This window comes from Eurypyga helias, unplaced genomic scaffold (genome assembly GCF_000690775.1).
Source record: "Eurypyga helias isolate BGI_N326 unplaced genomic scaffold, ASM69077v1 scaffold9192, whole genome shotgun sequence".
Classification (NCBI taxonomy): Eukaryota; Metazoa; Chordata; class Aves; order Eurypygiformes; family Eurypygidae; genus Eurypyga; species Eurypyga helias.
Window position 1 is genome coordinate 13,376 of NW_010236619.1, and position 18,295 is coordinate 31,670.

The following is an 18,295-nucleotide window of genomic DNA, read 5'->3' on the forward strand; positions in this document are numbered from 1 at the left end:
GAAACAGGCTGGGAAATTGCTTTGGAGAGATTGATTTGAGTGGGTTGTGCATCTCTATGAATTCACTCCCATGCAGACAAGCTGTCTGGACAGGCAGCATATGGGTGTTTGGCTCTAAATGTGACTGTCTCCAAACCATCGGATTTTCACCCCTTCACTCCCCATTCCAGCTGCCTTCCTTCTTCAGGGATCCTTACTGAGTCTGTACACTTGATCGCAAGGTGAGGCATCCTTTGAGCCCCAGTGTGCCTGTGGCTGTCAGGCAGCTGGAGGGAGTCAGATTGGGCAAGTGGCCGTTTGCCTGGGTTGCATGAGCAAGTGGGGCTCCTGCATCTGGGACTGCAGCGCTAGGGGAAACCAGAACAAGCTGTGACCGAGTTAATAGAGAGGCTAGATAATGAGGTGACCCAGGCAATATCACTTTCATCCTCGCTGTGCCCCATGTGATCACAGAGCAGGAGTTCGCGTTGCTCTGATTGGCAGCTCAAAGTGCTGCGCATAAGCAGATTAGGGCTATCAAAGGGCCCTGCAATAAGCTCGTTTTCACTAACGATTTTTGGCCTTGCATTATGCAAAGAGCATTAAAAGGGGGGAAAAAAGACACTTCCGTTAGCACCGTCTGTCTGGGATTTACTAGCTATGTGGGGTGAGCAGTTGGCAGAGGCAGCCAGCCTTCCCTGCAGGGAGGGTGCCAGCGTGCTCACAGCCGAGAGCCCGAGATGGCCATTAGAAAGGGAGCTCAGGCAGGGAAGAGCAGCTTTGCTCGCTATTGGAACTACCTTCTCTTTGAGGAAAACTCAGCTTCATTAACATATCAGTCGCAGGGATTCCTGCACCTCGTTAAGTGAGCTAATGGTGTCTTAGTGCTGTACGACAGACAGATATGAAAATGGAGAGAGGTTCAGATCATGCAGTTATAAATATTTGAACATTCAGAACAAATTCTGAGTGTGGGAATTTGTATACCTATTTCAGATAGCTTCTGTATTGATAGGCAAAGGTTGGAGCAACTCTCCTGCCTCTTAAATTAATTGCATCAGTGGATGCTCCTGTTCTCGAACACACTTAATCAGAGACAGCTCCGTGCATAAATGAGTCCTTCACAGTCTCACAACAGTCCAAGTAAGAGAAACCTTTGCTTCTTTAAGGCAGACGTTGTCCCATGACCTGCTCCACATGCAGTCTGCTCACAGGGGATCTCATACCAGTCTGTTTTCAAGGTTGTCCCTTCACTAGCTAGTGGAGCAGTAGCTGACTGGTTCTGACATATGTTTAGTGAGAGAGATGTGGATGGGTTCAAGAGATTTGGCCAAAAATCACAGGGATACCTTGGTTTGACCTTGGTCCTTCTTACACTGAGGGATCTGAGAGTTCTTTGATTTATCCAAGAAGTGACTGTGTCTTGGTTTACAGGCCTCTACTTGAGGTTCCTGGTGGCACCCTGTTCTTTGAGAAGAGGCCTTGGCAGTTGCTGCTGGGCTGTTGAGGGTGACAAACCACTGGCCGAACAGTCCCAGGGCAGAGTGGGTTCTTGGGTACTGAGTGGCTCAAAGCCAAGTAGGTCTTTCCGAAAGTTCTGCTTTAGCTCGGCAGAACTTGTGCCCGATGCACAACTTTCAGACAGAAATTCTTTGGTCTGCACTTCACAGCGCCTCACGGTAGATGGTTGGATCGGTCCCCTGTGGCCTTGGAACTTACTAATCTAGACAGACTGTTGCTCCCAGCTTTAAATTGGTCTCCTTCCTTCACTCTTCCATCTGTTTGCCCTGAGAAAGGCTGTTAGATCTTGGAGGTTGACATGTTCAGGTGGGACACAAACTGCAGGATCAGACTCCTGCTTTCTAAAGAGCCTGTCTTCAGGCTCTATTCCTGGCCCTGACAAACCAGTCAAGGGTAAGGTAGGAGGCACATCATCGCTAATGAGTCACTAACAGGCTGGAGAAGGACGTCTGTATTGCTGCTGCTGGGATTTTCTTGTGGCATCCATATGGTAGGGATGTTTGTCTGGGAAGGCCAGAGGGATGCCGTGCCCCTTTGCACCCTTCCAGCTCACACCTCATCTCCTGAGAAGACACCTGCCTTCTGGGCTGTCTTTCCTGCCTAGCTGCTTGCTTAGTTCCTGGGCACCCTGTAAAAAGTACAAGCAATGCTGCTTTGAGGGCCTGAGGAGCACGGGGGAGTTTTCCAGGAGCCTGCAGTGCCTCAGGCAAGCGGTATGATGCAGGAGAGGAGCATCAGCTCTGTGCCCATCAGGCCTCAGCATTAAAATGCTGTTCTCACTTGAAATATGAAGGTGGGTCTTGAGGCTGCCTTTTCCCTAGCCTAAGGAGTAGGTGGGCGGGGTGGGTGCACAGGGCTGCTGTGGGCCATCGGGGGAGGCCAATGTGAGTAGCCTGGAGGCAGCAGAGGTTTGCACGGTGTGCGTGTGGGCACATCTGCGTGTGTGGGTGAAGGCTGGCCACCCAGTCTGCTCTTTGCTGGCCCCAAGAGGGACATTTCCACTCCTTGTGCATTTTAAGTTGATTCTGCTCATGTTACCGAGTTTTATTTTGTTTTCTTTAAGTGTTAATTTAAGTTTTTGTCTTGCACATCATGTGTGTGACTCTTACCCAGTCAATAGCCAACGTTTGACCTGCCCACACTGCCAAACAAAGCTGCCTTTGGGGAAGGAGCTCACTGCTGCATCCCAAGGGATGCTATGGAGGCCCAAAGCCAGAGAAGTCTCTTCTGTGAAGGGCCACTCTACAGACAGTGGCAAAGGAAAACCTGTCCAAACTCCTTATGTCTCACCTGTCCTCTCTGAGAGGTGCCACCAGGCGCTGAGTCTAACTTATGCCCTCCCTGAATTCACTCTTGGTGTTGCTTTGGTGCTGTATCTTCCTACTCTTTTCCCTGCCACTTCTCTGCTGATTAACCAAAAGAGTGTGAGGATTCATTTTGTACCCCTACTCCCTTCCGGTGTAGCAGATGGCAGGACCATTCCCGCTCTGCCTCTCTCGTGTAGGCAACTGTTTGCTTTCACGCGTTGCTCTGATTTCTCTTTCCTCCGGTGTAGCTCCCATGGCAGCAGCCTGATTCTGCTCAGGCATCATCTCTTCCTGCTCCATCGCTGCCCACTCTCCCTCCATCATTCCTCTCGCCAGGCTCCCCAACCCAGGCATCAGGGACAGGCCCTGCTTCCTGAGCACAGAAGTGGGCACTGGGAGTGAAGTGCGGCCTGTGCCTGCCTCTGCAAGCAAGTGGACCTTGTTCCCAGCAAGCTGCGGTCACAGAGGTCACCAGTAGCACTGGGAGATCCTGCTGTCCTCAGCTTTCCCCCATCTTCTCCCACCATCCTATGCCCAGCAAAGCCAAAGGCACAGTTGTTGGGTGCCTGAATTATCTGAGGTCCCTGCTGCCGTCTGGGGTGATGCAGGTCGTGTTTGCCTTTGCACAGGCAACGAGCAGGCAGGCCCGGGCCTGTGCCTCTGGAAGGCTGGCTCTGGTGCTGTTGTGTTCATAGGGGTCCCAGGACGTGTCTGCAGCATCCCTGGGCAGTGAAGCCAAATGGGAGGAGGCTGATGCTGCTGTGAAAGGGCTCACATGCTGCTGGGGTCCTGGACGAAGCAGAGTGTATCCAGGGCATGTCTGGTTTGTTCCCTTCTCCCACCTTGCAGAACTGCTGTCCTGTTTCAAGGTTGCCACAGCCTTCAGTTGGCTCTCCTTTCCTGGTCCCTCCCTTTCCCCACCCCACTCCATCCCAGTTTGTTTCACTTCTCTTCCCTAGCAATGCTGTGTGGAGGGGATGGTTCCTCACCCCAGTGAGAAGCATCTGCTGCCAAGACCTCACTTCTCCCTCTGTGGCCAGTTAACATTGCTGGGGCTTAGAAGTGAATGCAAACTGCAGGTGGTTTTTTGCCTGGGAGGGGCAAGACCTGCCTGCCTTGCCCTGTATGGCTCCATCGGCCAGGAAGCTCCTGCGGCAGGTAACCAGCTTGGCAGGCACGCAGCCGTCAGTCCCAGGTACTAGGCATACATGTGAAGCATGTTACCTCCCGTTTCCACATGTCGCCTGGCTCCCACTGGGGTCAGGGTGCTGCCCACAGCTGATGGTTGTGATTTCCAACCCTGCCTGGACACACTCCAGCCAACCGCAGTCACCTGCTTCCCTGCCCTTTGGTGTTCCTCCGCTTGTCTAGGAGCGGGTTTTCGCAAGCCTTCGTGCAATCTGGTGTGTGAGCTTCCCCTTCTGCCACTCCTGCCTTCTGTAGCTTCCTACCTCTTCTGGTTTCCATCTGTTTCAGATCTTCACTGAAAGCATCTTTCTTCTCCCTATCAGTCTCTCTCCCCCCCCACCCCTTCCTTTACTGCCATTTGTTGTGTTTGGTGAAGTGAGCGGCCAGGACGCTTTGGGAAAGCGGTGTTCTCTGATGCAGAACAGCACTTCTGTCTCCATGCTGTTCGGGAGGCTTTCAAAGACAGATCGCCTCCAGTGCCATCTTTGGTGATCTGCGAGGAAGGCAGACGGTTGTCCGGGAGGCTACTGGCTGAATTTCCAGGTGCATGTTCAGTGCTCAGTTGGCTGGGTAAAAGTTCCCTGTGCATTTTGGTTTGTCCTTCCGCTCATTTCCCTTCATCTCCCCACTTCATTTATTTATCCCCAGCCCCCTCCGCCCCACCCCAAGAAGTCGAGTGTGTAAGCACCAGCTCCACTACCATCCGGGTAAGTTGGGTGCCGCCGCCTGCCCAGAGCCGCAATGGGGTCATCACCCAGTACTCCATTGCCTACCAGGCAGTGGAAGGAGATGACAACACCAAGCATGTGGTGGATGGCATTGGACGGGAGCACTCCAGCTGGGAGATCAAGGACCTGGAGAAATGGACCGAGTACAAGGTGTGGGTAAGGGCTCACACCGATGTGGGGCCAGGACCGGAGAGCGTCCCCGTGCACGTGCGCACTGACGAGGATGGTAGGTGTTACTGAACAGCTCCTTCAGCTACCGCCTTGGGTCACCAGGATTCTCCTAGCTGAGTTGCTGGAAAAAGGGGGGGAAAGGAGTGGGGACATTGGCCTAGGAGGGCTTTTCCCGCAGGACCGGAGGCTGTCAGGACCAGCGCTTCGGTCAGCTGCTCCAGGGAGTGGGGTAGGGGAATTGCTCTGTCACCCTTCGCTCTGCTGCAGTGGTTGCCTCTAGGCTGTGGGTCAGCCGTCCCGCCATGGGCCCACAGGGTTCTGCGGGTGCTGGCCCTGCGTCCTGCGCACCCCAGGAGGCATTACGCTGCTTTGCCATCTTGGCTTTCCAGCGCTCGGTGGTGGTTTCCGTTTTAAAGAGGGTAACGCGAGTTCTCCCAGCCAAAGGCTTCTCTCGCGTTGCGGGATCAGGACTTAAAGTTTACATGTTGACCTGAAATCCAGCCAAATAAAGAGGGGAAAAGAAATCCATTTGGAACTTGTAGCTATCGCAGGAAAGCTGCTTCCTGCCCCAGCTTCCAGGCAAGCCACAGCTTATATAAATCTGCTCTTCCGCTCAGGAGTCAGAATATCGCGTGTACAGAACACTTTACTGGATACGACAGCTTTAAAAAGAAATTGCTTTGTATTAGCGGGGCTGTCAGTTATGTCATCATGACTTAAGCCATTTCCTTTGAAAGTGCCAGAGCTCAGGGTGACGGCAGGAGCTTCCATGGCTTCATGCTGACCCCCAGAAGCTGCAGCTTTAATGGGAGAAGAAAGAGACGCAGCGTCCGGGCAAAGAAAGGATGATCTCCGCGTTGCCCAGTCAGCATGGCAGATTGAAACCAGACATGTTACGGTTTCCCTAAATGGGCTGCCACTGTCCCCCACGTCTCCGTGGCTCTGGAAGCAGTGTCTGGGAATGCTCGCTGACTGCATTCCTGGGCTGGCAAGCACATCTGTGTGTGTCCTGCTGCCTGTATTGTTTGCTTCAGTTCTCATTCGGCAGAGTTGTAGCCCAGGGGAAGCTGCTACCCCAGAAATGTCGCAGCAAGCGCTCTCACTTCGTTTTCGGGCACTGTGGTTGGACATTCCAGCTCAGCTGTCAGGAGTGATTTCCTATCCCTCCAACGTGCTGATGCTCAGTGGATACCCAGGATGAAGAAATGAGGAATGCTGAACGGTGATATGAAAACAAATTGAACTTTCCCTGTTTGAGTCTCGGGCGTAGCACATACTTCCCATAATGGGGTAGGATGGCATTCCTCGAAACGCTGTGGTCTGTTCGCATCTTTTCATGTCCCTCTATCGTGTCCTGCCGAGGCCTCCCGCCTGCTCCTGCCAGCAGAGCCTGACGCACAGCTTCTGTCCGGTTCTCGGGGAGGATCTTGTTTTTCGCCTGGACTCCCAACTGTGTGCGTGGGCAGGTGTCTTGCCAGGGCAGGAGAGCCCTGTGGCTTGTGCAAGGTCACCGCACTAAGCGAGTTGTGGATTACAGCGTAGGCTGCTCCAGCCAGAAGGTGGTAACTATTAAAGCGCAGCCCCCTCCGTTCCCATAACTTGAGCTGGCCTCATGGTGCTAAAATGCTCTGTTCCTCCTTTCTCTATTTTATTTAATTATCGACAATTAAGAAGGACATCTGGGGAAAATAATGAATTGCCCTGCGGCTTAAAAACTGTGCTTACCTGCTGGGTAGCTGTTTCTTCCCATCTAGTTGGTTGAAATAGTAATACTCATTATGTCTGCTTGACAGCTATCCATCCCTAATTGTCTAATACTGATTACCTCTTGCCGTGTTGAGAATTGGGGCGTACGGGGTTCCAAACCCCTGGATGTTCCCAGACGGCGGAGAGTGGAAGGGGTCCTGGGGTAGAGGTGCTAGCATGGTCCTTCACGTGGGTACCGGGCACTCGTGTAGCAGCAGTGTCCTCCGCAGGGAGTGCACACCTCTGCTCCCAGCTGCTCCAGCTGGAAAGAGCTTTCCAGGAGCAACTGAGAGGCTAATTTTTTAGCATTGACATTTTTGTCACAGTCAATGCAAGAGCAAAAAGTAATAAGGAAGTAATTTTTCCAAATGGTAAATAGGGTATAAATACATTTTTAAACGGGCCTCACCTTGCAAGAAAATTGATATTTTCTGGGCAGTGTAATTTTTCATTTTATTATCAAAAAGCATTCACCTAGCCGTGCATGAAATACAGTCCCCAGAGCTGTCACAATCCCCGCGGGCCCCTTTATCTGGCTGAGTTCAGTGACTGCTGTCTCTGAGCTCTGGGTTATTGTTTTAGGATGGTGCTTTTCCCCCTCATTAACCTCTTGCTGTCACAGGGCGCATGTGCGCTCTGGCTGGTCGCAGGTAACAGGGCTCCCATGAGGCAGGCTCAGCACTCGGTCCTGCTACCTGGGGCTCTTGGACTGCGTTTAGATGTATGCAGAGGGATCTGAGAGGAAATGTTGTGACAGACAGGATGCAAAGAAGGCTTCAGAACCCCTGCCTCTGCTGCAGGGCACCCTGAGCTGCAGGTGGTTACCGTATTCTTTATGTTCTGCTGTATCCTTGTATTCTTCCCTGCTCCCCTGCTGCTGGAGACAAGAGAGGGATAGATGGACCCTGGGTCTGATCCAGCACAGTGGCTTTTATTAGGGGTACTCCTGCGTACCACAGTGGTGCTCTGCCCTACTGAGAGTAGCAAAAGTGCATGGATGCTGGGAAAATACCGGGAACGTGGTCTCGCTGGAAAACTGCAGCATGAGCTTCTGGGCAGGTACAGGGAACTTGTGCCAGCAGGGCTGTCCGGGCAGTGGGGTGGAGGGAAGGTAGCAAAGGAGTGAGAGGTGGCTGGCAGCAGTCGTGTGGTACCTGCTAACTGTCCGTCCTGTGTGTGTTACAGTGCCCAGTGCCCCACCGCGCAAGGTGGAGGTAGAGTCTGTGAATTCGACTGCCATCCGGGTGAGCTGGAAGCTGCCCATCTCCAACAAGCAGCACGGGCAGATCCGCGGGTACCAGGTTACGTACGTGAAGCTGGAAAACAATGAGCCCCGAGGGCAGCCAGTGATCAAGGACGTCATGCTGTCGGAAGCACAGGTACGGGGTGGGGACCACGGGCTGGCGGGCATGGCACCTTCCTTCCCTCTCCGCAGGGGGCCAGGCTGGCTGGATCCAAGTATTTCTTGGCCTCCTCTCGTGGCTCCAGAGCATGGGACTCAGCCCTGCCTGAGCAAGGCAAACAGCTTATCCCTAAAACGTGGCTTACAGATAAAAAGTTTAATCAGGAAAGGATTGCTGTAGGAAAGATGACGTGTTGGGTGATGCTTCTCTCTTACTCCTCCTCCGACATGCACCTCTGCCTGCCACATCCTGTGCAGACTGCAGCTGGAGGAAATTGTGTTTTGCCAGTCAGGTTATGAACCATGGGAGAGTTGGAAGTAAGCCTTGAGTCTGCTTCTTTTGTGCTGCTGACCATGTTCAGGGTGAAGCTTCTTTCTTGGCCGAGCCCATGGGGCTGCTGCCTGCTTGTGGGGCGTGGGGGTGGCCTTGCACTGTTGGGTGGGCACAGCACATCAGGCAGGGCAGCCCTCCTGGCTCAGCAAAACCTCCCTTTTCCTCGTGCTTTTGCAAGGCAGGGACTCAACCTTGCATTGCCTCTTGAAACCAAACTGTACCCAAAGCCAGCTGTGTCTGGGAAAGGCCGGCGAGGGGAGGGGGAGGTGAGGTGCAGGCCGGCATCACCCGTAACACCAGCCCTCTGCAATCCCGGTGTGACAATCAGCTCGTACTTGTGCGATCTTCTGGGTACCCCGCTGGCTGTCAGCTGAGGCCCTGTTCCCACACGCTGCTCCAGGCATGGTCACGCACTCTGCTCAGCCCAGCGTAGTTGCCGTTTCCAAAGGTCCGGGGAAGTTTTTGCCCTGTCTGTGATGAAATTCAAGTCTTCTTTGGAGTAAGGGTCCTTCGTCCTGGATGACCCATGCTGTTCTCAACAAAGATAATCGTATAAATGAAGTACAGGATATGCTGCTGTTGGAAGCGACGAGTAATCGATTCAGAGCTGGCTTGCTTGAATGATGCCCAATATAAATACTGGAGAGCTGCAACGATTAATTGATCTGTCTCCTGAACGCAGCTGTGAATCATTTATACGTTTGTCAGTGGGGAGTGCAGTACACAGCGGCGGCTTTACTCCCCATTCATATTCTGAAGGGTAAAACTCAGTAATAATGTGGAAGGGGAAAACTTTCAAGAGAGAAATGGCTTTGAGGGTCCTTGCGGTGCTGTCTGGGGCACATCTCTGTTTATGTTTCAGATGTTGCTTTATTTTAATCGTTAGAAAAGCTGCTTACTGCCCTTTACTTATTCCAGGAGGATATAATCTTCTGTGTTGTTTGAACAATTGATGCTGTGTTGTTCAGCTGGAGTCTGGAGTTAACGGGTTGGTCCCAAGCGTAGGTGGGCGAAGTTGGCAGTGGTGTTCTTGTTGGTGTTGTCAAATATTTTATGCTTGCCCAGCCAGTTCTGCTATCACTCCTTACTCGTACATTTCAGAGAGAGAAACCCCATGCTAATGTGCAGGAATGAGGATGCCAGAGCCAGAAACTTTACAAGGAGTGCTGGATCTTGCATTATTTTGAACGTGTGCATCAAGGAGGCAAGTTGCTTGGAAGTTTCCTGGCCTGTCAGACCACCTACCAGTCTTTCATATTTGGTGAATTTATGTGGGAAGGTTCTGGATTGCTGTGATATTTTTTTCTGGTGTGTATGGTGCTGGACTCATCCGCTCTGATTTTTGGGTGGAAGTGAAGGCCAAAAGATGGTTGCAGAGAAGTGACTGCTCTGCAGGAGTCACGTCACTTGGCGTAAACTGATGATGACCCTGCAGGGAAGAGGTTTCACTGGCTTGGCAGAAGAGATCTTTATTTCCCAAAAGAGTGAGAAGCCAGGCATGACCTGTGCTTGTGATGAAATACATCTGCTCCAGAAGCTGAAGAACCCTGTGTAAGAGCTGCCATCTTTCAGTACAGCAGTGCGTGTCTTTGCAAACAGCCAGATCAAACTTTAATGAGTAGTCTTGGAGGAGTTATTTTCTATGGAAGAAAACAGAAAGATTCACTGGAACACCTGTCCCTGAAGGTCACAGGATGAAGATGGCCAGAATATAGCCACAGTTCAGTACTCATAAACATTCATAAACATTTGTACCAGTGCACAAGGAGACAAGTAAACTGATTGAAAATCTGGGGTCAGAGAAGAAATTCTCTGGACATGTAGGCAGAGCCCCTCCCCCTGCCTAGCCAGGCTGTCTGCTGGTTTTGAGGAGGTATGGTACCACATAATCTGCTCCCTGCAGATGGTAAGAAGACACTGGTATTAAAACTGACTCATGAAATTTTCCTGATTGAAGATGAGAAATAGAGAGAGAGTAAATGAAGATAAAAGGAAAAAGAAAAGGGAATGGAGATGTTAGCTATGCAGATAATATAGATTCTGAGTTTTCAAAACCGTTTGAGTGGAAAGGACTGAAACATCAGCAAAGAAGTGGGGGCCCTGGTGCTGGAGAGATCACATTTTATTTTACAGCCTCCTGCCTAGGGAGAGTAATCAGTTGTGAGGAAGGTCCTGCGACGGAGCCGAGGCCTCTCCCTCCCTTCTGTGGCTGCGCCTGTGACTGATTACCTCCGTCAGACTTCTCTGCGCCTTCCAGTCCGAGCTCTCACCTCCTACTGACAGGCTGATGGAGAAGCAAATGTGACTGTGCCCTGTGGAGGAGCATGTGTACGCTGCAGAGCCGGGTCAGATACCTGCACCACCTCCTGCTCAGGCTGTGCCCATCATGGCTCAGCCAGGTCCTGTGGTGGGCGACGGCAGAAGATTCGTTTCAGTGCCCTGGGTGTTGTGCACAACACACCGAGAGCCTTTGAAGGGAACAGGGGCACCAGTGCAGGGTCTCGGCTGTGCTCCACCGCTCATACAGGTCCTCGCTGGCTGAGGGAACGGGGCGTAGCGGGACCATGGGGCACAAGCATTAGGTTCTTTAGGGGAGGGCAGGGGCCCACCTGCTTCCCTTGGTCTCCAATCCCCAGGCAGCTGCAGCATGTCAGGATGTCAGGAGGAGCAGGGGGCTTGATCCCCTCCATCCCTTCCCAGGTGCCAGTCCTGCGTGCCCTGCAGAGCTCAGCGCCAAGCAGCGCCAGGCAGCAGTGCTGAGCCTGCAGCAGCAGGCACAGCAGTGGCAGCAGGGACGGGGGGACAGACCTTCCCGTTTGGGTTCCTGTGCAAGCGTGGCTCTTGTTTGCTCTTTCCAAGACAGGCACCTAGAGCCTACATGACTCTAGCTGTTGATCTATTGTGTCCTGCTCCCAGCCTGCTTGTCGTCAGCCCACACTGGAACATCTTGAGGGGGGGACTTTCTCCTCATGCCGCAGTCTGGCCTTGACAACTGCTCCTGTCCTCAACTGTGCGGCATGTTTGCCGGGGAGCCTGCTGCCCGCACCGCTCTGGGGATATGGCGTGCATGTTAGCCTCGCTGCTTACAGCCCCCTGCAGATCCAGCTGGCCCAGAGGGCTTTGCCGTGCTTCCGCTGCTGGGGGCTGGCTGCGTACCGCTGGGTACAGGGAGGTCAGGCTTTGTGGAGGAGAAACTCCTGCCAGCTCCTCCTCCTGCTCTGCAGTCATGCCAGGGCAGAGGCGTGCTGCCCACAAGAAGGGCTGCAGGCTCACAGGGAGATTGTGTGGTCTTCGCAGGTGGCACTTCTCCATCCAGCGTGCAGGCCGAGTGCACGTCCCACCAGCTTGCTCCAGAAGAGCAGGAAGAAGTAACAGCAAGCACTTGCAGCTGTTGGATTGAGATCAAAGAAGAAAGGTGAAGCAGAGACTCCTGTTCTCCCTGGGCAGTGCCCACCCCAGGCATAACACAGAGGAATTTACAGCCTCCCTCTTTCACTGGGTGATAGTCAGGGATCTTTATCTGACTGTACTTGGAACAACTCTTCGTGCATGTGTATGCACCTAGGTGAGATGTACTCTGCTTCGTAAGCGGAACAACGCTGGCAGGCGTCCTCCAGGAAGCATTTCAGTAATGAACAGAGGTGAAGTGCTGGTGCCCTCAGACCCCTCTGCATCCCACGAGCTGAGCACCCGAGTTTACATCTGGAGTTTCACTGTTGCACCACAGCCGCTGAAGCAGAGAGGAGAAAGATCTGCGGGAAAACCACAATATCCACGTCCCATAGCTGGGGCTGTTGAGGAGGGCTTGAGTCTGCCTTTTGCAAGAGCCATGGTCAGGGAAAACAGCCGTTCCCTGGTGAGACATGACTACGCTGCGTGGTGTTGAAGTGTAAAATGAAACGTTAAGGCATTGCAGCTGCCATAAATACACACTGTTAGCTTTAGCACTTCCCTGAGCCATCCTGCCTCGTGCACACAGCACTGTCTGAGTTCTTTTTATGACAGCTCCTGGGCTTTTCAGATCAATTTGTCTTACTGACCAACCTTAAACAGTTAAGAAGCAATTGAGCTAGTTTAAGGAAGGAAATGTTTTGATCTGCAGATGATGTTTTCATAATGAAACTGAATTCATACCAGGCCTGGCTTTTCACTGTTAGTCCTCCAGCACAGATCTCAAGGCGTTTCTTTGCACTCTGATCTGATGCAAGATTAAAGTCCACTGAAACATAAGAGCAAACAGAGTTTGAACATTAAACGCTTAGGTCTAAAATCCTAGTGGGTGATAAACTCCCTGCTGTGGTGTGAGAGGCTGAGATTGAGTAGCCTCCCGAGCCCAGGACTGCTCCACCGTTGCAGTGGGGTGTCACCTTCTGCTCCTGCAGCTCTATGGAGGCAGGTTGGGGTGTTACCATCCACGTGGCTCCCATCCACCAAGGACATGGTGTTGGAGCAGAAGCGTGCTTCTGGGAGAAAGAGCTACCAGGCCGCGTATCCTTCCTGTAGCAAGACTTTTGCCAGGTTTTAGAGCAGCAGGGCAGAGTCTGTGACTGTTGACCATGGTGTGGGCTGGCTGGCGCAGGGAGGACATCGACGGCAATGACTTGGGTTGAACTAAGCATGCAACACTGGAAGTAACGCCAAGGCATGTATGGAAAAAGGGCCTTTAGTGACCGTAATACTTAGCGAGGGCCTTGACTTTATAGGAAGTCTTTAGGGACAACTTGACCTCTTCATTGAAATTAAATTTTAAGATGGTTTAGGGGGATAATTCTGCTGCTGTCTCATGGCATCAAGTAAGTTAACTATAATAAAACGTAAGAGGAACATTTCTTCAATAGGTGCTTCTTTCTGAATTTAGAGAATTAAAAAACAAATATTTTGAAGGTATGCCGTGTATTTTACTGCTGAGGAGAATACTCCCACTGTGATAGGCTGCAGCCTGTAAGAGCCACCTCAAATAGCCTGAGTACAAAAGGCAACTTGTAGCTTTAATACCATTTAGTACTTCTGCCGCACGTGCAGGCTCCCGGGCACTGCAGCAGCATTAGCTGGGCTTCCCCATGTCCTGGGGAGGTCAGTGTCCGAGCGCCATTGCACAGCTGGCAGCTCAGGTGCAGAAGCACCACTTGCCAAGGCTCACACTGGGAGTCAGGGGCGATAATACCTATCTTCCACTTTCATCTCCGTGCTTGAACCCATCGACCGATGCTTCCTCCAGGCAGATTGAGTAACCTGAGAGGTAACGCATCGCCTTGGCTGAGAGAGAGTGCTGTGCTCTCTGCAAACCTTCCTTTGGTGCGTCAGCCACAAAGAGCAGTGCTACGGGCATGCGTGGCAGCAGCCAAGCTCTGCTAAGTCTCACCACCCCAATGCAGCTTTGATGCCTTAGAACCCCAAATCCAGCCAGAAACCAGCATGTTCCCTCTTCAGAGCCCTAATTGAGCTGCCGTGGCTGGGAATCCACATGGGCTTTTGCTGGGAAATGGTTTGTGTGGAAGTCTTACCTGCCGGGCTGCTCTTGCCAAAAGAGGTTTTGCCGTTTGGTGTTGTGTGACTGGGAGCGAGAAGCTGTCTCCTCAGTCCACGCACCAGTTTGAGCCTTGCTCCGAGCCACGCAGCGCCGTTGGAGAGGGGCAACTTAGTGTGGAGCTCCATAAGATCTCCTCCGCCTGTCTTGCACCATTTACAAGAGACGGCACTTCTGTTTTCTGAGGCCCCCTGAGCATTTTCTTGCAGAGGATACAGGAAAGAGAAGCTCTGTAAATGTTGCATTGGTGCTTCCCTGCAGAGAGTGCCCTCTGAGTTCTGTGTTGGGGTCTTTGGTTCTCAACAGGAGGTGGTAGCTGGAGGATGGCTAGGACAGAAACAGATGAGGCCACAAAACTGTTGTGAGTGACCTTTGGGGGCAGCAGTCAGCCCCAGACCCTTGTTGGTACAAGCTGTCCCTTCTTGCTGCTGCTCGTGGAAGAAGCAGAAAAGTGCAAAGCCAAAGGTGTTAGGAAGTGGTGACCTCTCCATCCGTAAGAGAAGGAAACTCTTCACCCCTGTTTGTGTGAATGATCTCAGACCTACTGTGCAGGCTAGCGGCATGTAGAAAATTGCTCTATGCCATTTCTTCCTTTGGCACAGCTTGTGCCAAGTGACCCTCTGTGTATAAGTGTTGTAATCCCACCCCTCCCCAACCCCGTCCTGCTAACCCCTGCTGTTGTCGTCGTTGTCATCCCCTTCCTACATGTTGCCCCTTAAAATTCCGTGTCTCCATTTTTCTCTCCTCCTTCCTTTCTCCCCATCAGTGGAGAGCTGAGGACTCCGTGGACCATGTAAGTACCACTTGTGTGTATTCCAGGTTGGAAAAGAGGGATTTGGTAAATCGATTTGTGAATTTTGTAGACAAAATGCTGTCAAAACATCCTTTTCACTCCGTTAATGAGGCTGGAGAGCTACATTGTGAAACCTTCCGCAGGCAGCAAATCCAGAGAAAATTGGCATTTAGATTGCTACTAAATGCAGAAAAGCAGTTGACGTTTCCTATAATCTGTATTTCCAGCTTGTTGCAGTGCAGTTTTAGGCAGGCTCAAGTGATCGACTCAGGAGGTGCAGCCTACTTTCTGTAGTAGTTGGCCCACCGAGTTACGTGGTAAAATTAGATGTGTTCTCTTTAAACCACATTGATCATAGTCATGAAAAATAACCTACACTCTCAACCGTGACCTTTGCCTGAAACACAGATAGTAATAAGAAAACAATCACATTTAAACAGTTAAATCCAATTTTTTCCACATAATTTTGAAATACAAATTTGGAGGAACAAACTAGAAAATGACCTTTTTAGAGTCAGCAATTCAATTACGTGCCCTACTGTGAGCTTCCCCGGCACCATGCGTTTCTCCTCCTGCGTTATACGGAGGATTCTTTCTCGGAGTGGCTTTGACATGACAGCACTGTGTTTACATTATGCAATCAGACCTTCTTTCATCCATCCCTCGTCTCTCTCCCCTCCTCTCAGCTCGCTTGCTTTGCTCCCGGTGGCATGCTTTTGCGTGAGAATTTCTCTTTGCATGGATTTGGGAGGAGTGAATTCTCTTGGGATGTTCAGAGTCTGCAGGTTTTGTGTGAGTGCTTCCCCCGCGGGCCCATTGGCACCGATCGGACTGCGCGTCCACTCACCCGCACACACAATCTGCTGCAGGGGCGGAGTTGGGATCGGACTTTGGTTCACACGGTGATTTTGGTGGGGTTCTTGTTGGTGCTTGTTGATTTTTCTCTGGGCTGGCTGGTTCTGCGATGGTAACACGGTGATTTTGATGAGTAAGCCTGGGCAGGTAACCTGAACCAGCAGCACTGACTGGAAATCAGCAGGTTTAATGGCGTGGGTGTTAGTGCGAGTGAGTGATGGGAGACTGGCTGTGCTCTGAGGGCAACTGCAGGCGCCCGCTGTACCCCCAAAGCTGGCAAGGATCCCCAGGCAGATACCGGACCCCCAGAGCAGCCTCCAACACTGCTCATGATACCTGTCCTCAGCAACTCGAGGTTAATCCTCTCCAACTCTGCTGCTCTTGTCTGAAAGGGTAAATAACCACCACACATCCTCTGCCTCCTTCCCAAAAGCTCCCCCAGCTCCCTATCCAGCCCAGTTGTCTCCTGCTCCCTGAACCAATGGGTTTTTAGTGCTAATGACCCCGGCCCCTTTCATGGCACCCGCAGATGAATGCAATTCAGGGGCACCTACCCTGAGCTCGCCGAGCACTGCTGGGAGCTGCTGAGGTTGCTGTGCTGGCTCATCTGCAGGCTTGGCCAGCCAGGCTTGGCATGAGTCCTGCTGCTACTGGAGGCCAGGAGGGAGGAGCAGTGCTCCCCTCTTTGATCTCGCATTGAAGTGCAGAGCCATGCCCTCCTCCTGCCCAGAGGAAGCCAAAGCATGGTAGGGTGCTAGCACCCTGCCAGTCCGCCCTCCTCCCAGACCTCCCACGGCGCAGGTTTTTCCCTCCAGGTCTGGCCAACGCCTGGCACTGACCCCTTACATCCTTACATCCTGTACATGGCCGGGAGGGTGAACACCGTGCTGCAGGTTCTCCTGGCCCAGGGCCCCCCACCTGCCGTGGCCATGCTGCTACCTGCACTACCTCTCTGTGTTTCTTGCAGCTCTGCTGCAAGACATGACTTTAAAAATCCCCAAATTAGCCCCCAAGAGGTTTCCGCAGCAAGCTGAATTGGCTTTTGCTCTGGTTCACAGCTCCACGGTCCTCTTGCTCTCGGGCTTGCTGTGGCACGTGGCTCTGGCTTCACGCGGGACCATCTGTGGAGCAGATCTCCCTCTTGGCAGAGGCCGTGGGAGCATATAGCCGCTGGTACAGGTTGCTGGTGGGTCTCTGGAGCAGCCAAGTGTTAGAGGCAGGGGGTGAAATCCGGCAGGTGAGTGTTGGAGTGGCAGCGATTGTTGTTTGCTGGCTCTGTGCAAGACGTGTGTGCTGGGATGCAGTCTGAGTGTGAGCCAGCAAGTGTGTCGGTGCGTTGCTGTTGGAGACGCTGACCCCAGTGCCCTCCTTTTGCTCACTCCAGTAACAAGTATTTGCTCTTCTCGTTTGCCTCTTCTCCACCTCACGGATGCTGTCCCAGGAGACGGTCATTGGAGGCCTGCTGCCGGAAACCACCTACTCCGTCACAGTTGCTGCCTACACCACCAAAGGAGATGGTGCCCGCAGCAAGCCCAAAGTCATCACCACCACAGGGGCAGGTGAGTGTGGGGAGCAGATACCACAGCCTCAGAGGGGCGGTGGTAAAACCTCCCAAGAGGTGAATGGGGAGTATGGCCAAGGCACCTGTACAGGAAGAAGCGAGAGGGCTGGAGACGCTGCAGAGGTACAGACTCTTGTGATCTCCAGCCCTTACTTACAGGCTCTGCCACTGGATCGCCTGAGCAAAGTGCAGCAAACAGATGGACAGATACTGCCGGGGCCTGTGAGAGAGCAGTGAAACTCATGGGTCTGAGCTCACCGGCGTAGTCCAGAGACCTGGGAAGAGGAAGCCTGAAAGCCCAGGCCCTCCCTCTGCTTTGGAGCCATGGCCTGTCCTCATGCTGTTCCCGTAGGCGAGTGCCAGTTCTTGCTTCCTGCGGTGACTGCAGTGCCGCTTGGGATGGGCCCTGGCATAGAGGGCTCCTCAGAGGTGCTTCTCAGCTCCCCCCTGGCCATTGCTGCTGCTGCCTCCCCAGGCTTACAGAGATGAGCCCGGCTGCTCCTAGAGCCACGGCAAAATCTGGAATGCAACAAATCCTGCCATAGGAGTGCTGCGGACACAGCTTCTAGGTCCTGGTGATCCCAGCCAGTTCGGTTCTACTATCTCAGTAGAGACTTGTACCCTGTGCCTAGTGCAACACAGGAGCCTCGGCCTGGAGCAGGGGCACCCGGGAGTTCATCGGGTGCTTTCCTCTGGATGCGGTCAAGCTTGCCTTTGGCGGTGGCACCAGCTAGTTGACACTGTCATGTCCTGGATTTCCACTCACTAGACCTGTCCTACAACCGATAATCCTGCTGCTTCCTCACACCAGCCACAGGAATGGTATTTACCACCCGTTATTATGGGAATGCAGCGTGTGCAAACTGAGAGCGTTTGTTCCTGGTGCTTTTAAACAAGGAACAGCTTGCCATCTCCTCTGCGCTGCATACAGGGAGCTCCAGAGGTAGTTTCCACTGTCACGATCTCAAATGCTGTCTCCCTTGTGCCTCGCCATGATGTATGCTCTGTTCATCAAATTGTTACAGCTGTCCTATAAACAGGAAAAGCTTCCTAAACATCCCAGTGTTGCACTGCAAACCGCAGTGGGTCTTCCTACGTTATGATGCACATTTAAAGTTAATATTCAGAATCAGCTTTGAAAATAATGTGTCCCTTAATACTAGCTGCTGTTAGACATTGTATT

At 52.4% G+C, this 18,295-nt stretch overlaps 1 protein-coding gene across 1 annotated transcript in view; it reads left to right on the plus strand.

Moving 5' to 3' along the window:
• PTPRF (protein tyrosine phosphatase, receptor type, F) overlaps positions 1-18,295 on the plus strand; it is a 76,623-nt gene that overhangs the window by 7,840 nt on the left and 50,488 nt on the right. The window contains exons 6-9 of the mRNA XM_010147160.1: positions 4,644-4,949; positions 7,826-8,019; positions 14,670-14,696; positions 16,993-17,110. Of these exons, the coding sequence (XP_010145462.1) occupies positions 4,644-4,949; positions 7,826-8,019; positions 14,670-14,696; positions 16,993-17,110 (645 nt within the window). The remainder of the gene's footprint in view (positions 1-4,643; positions 4,950-7,825; positions 8,020-14,669; positions 14,697-16,992; positions 17,111-18,295) is intronic.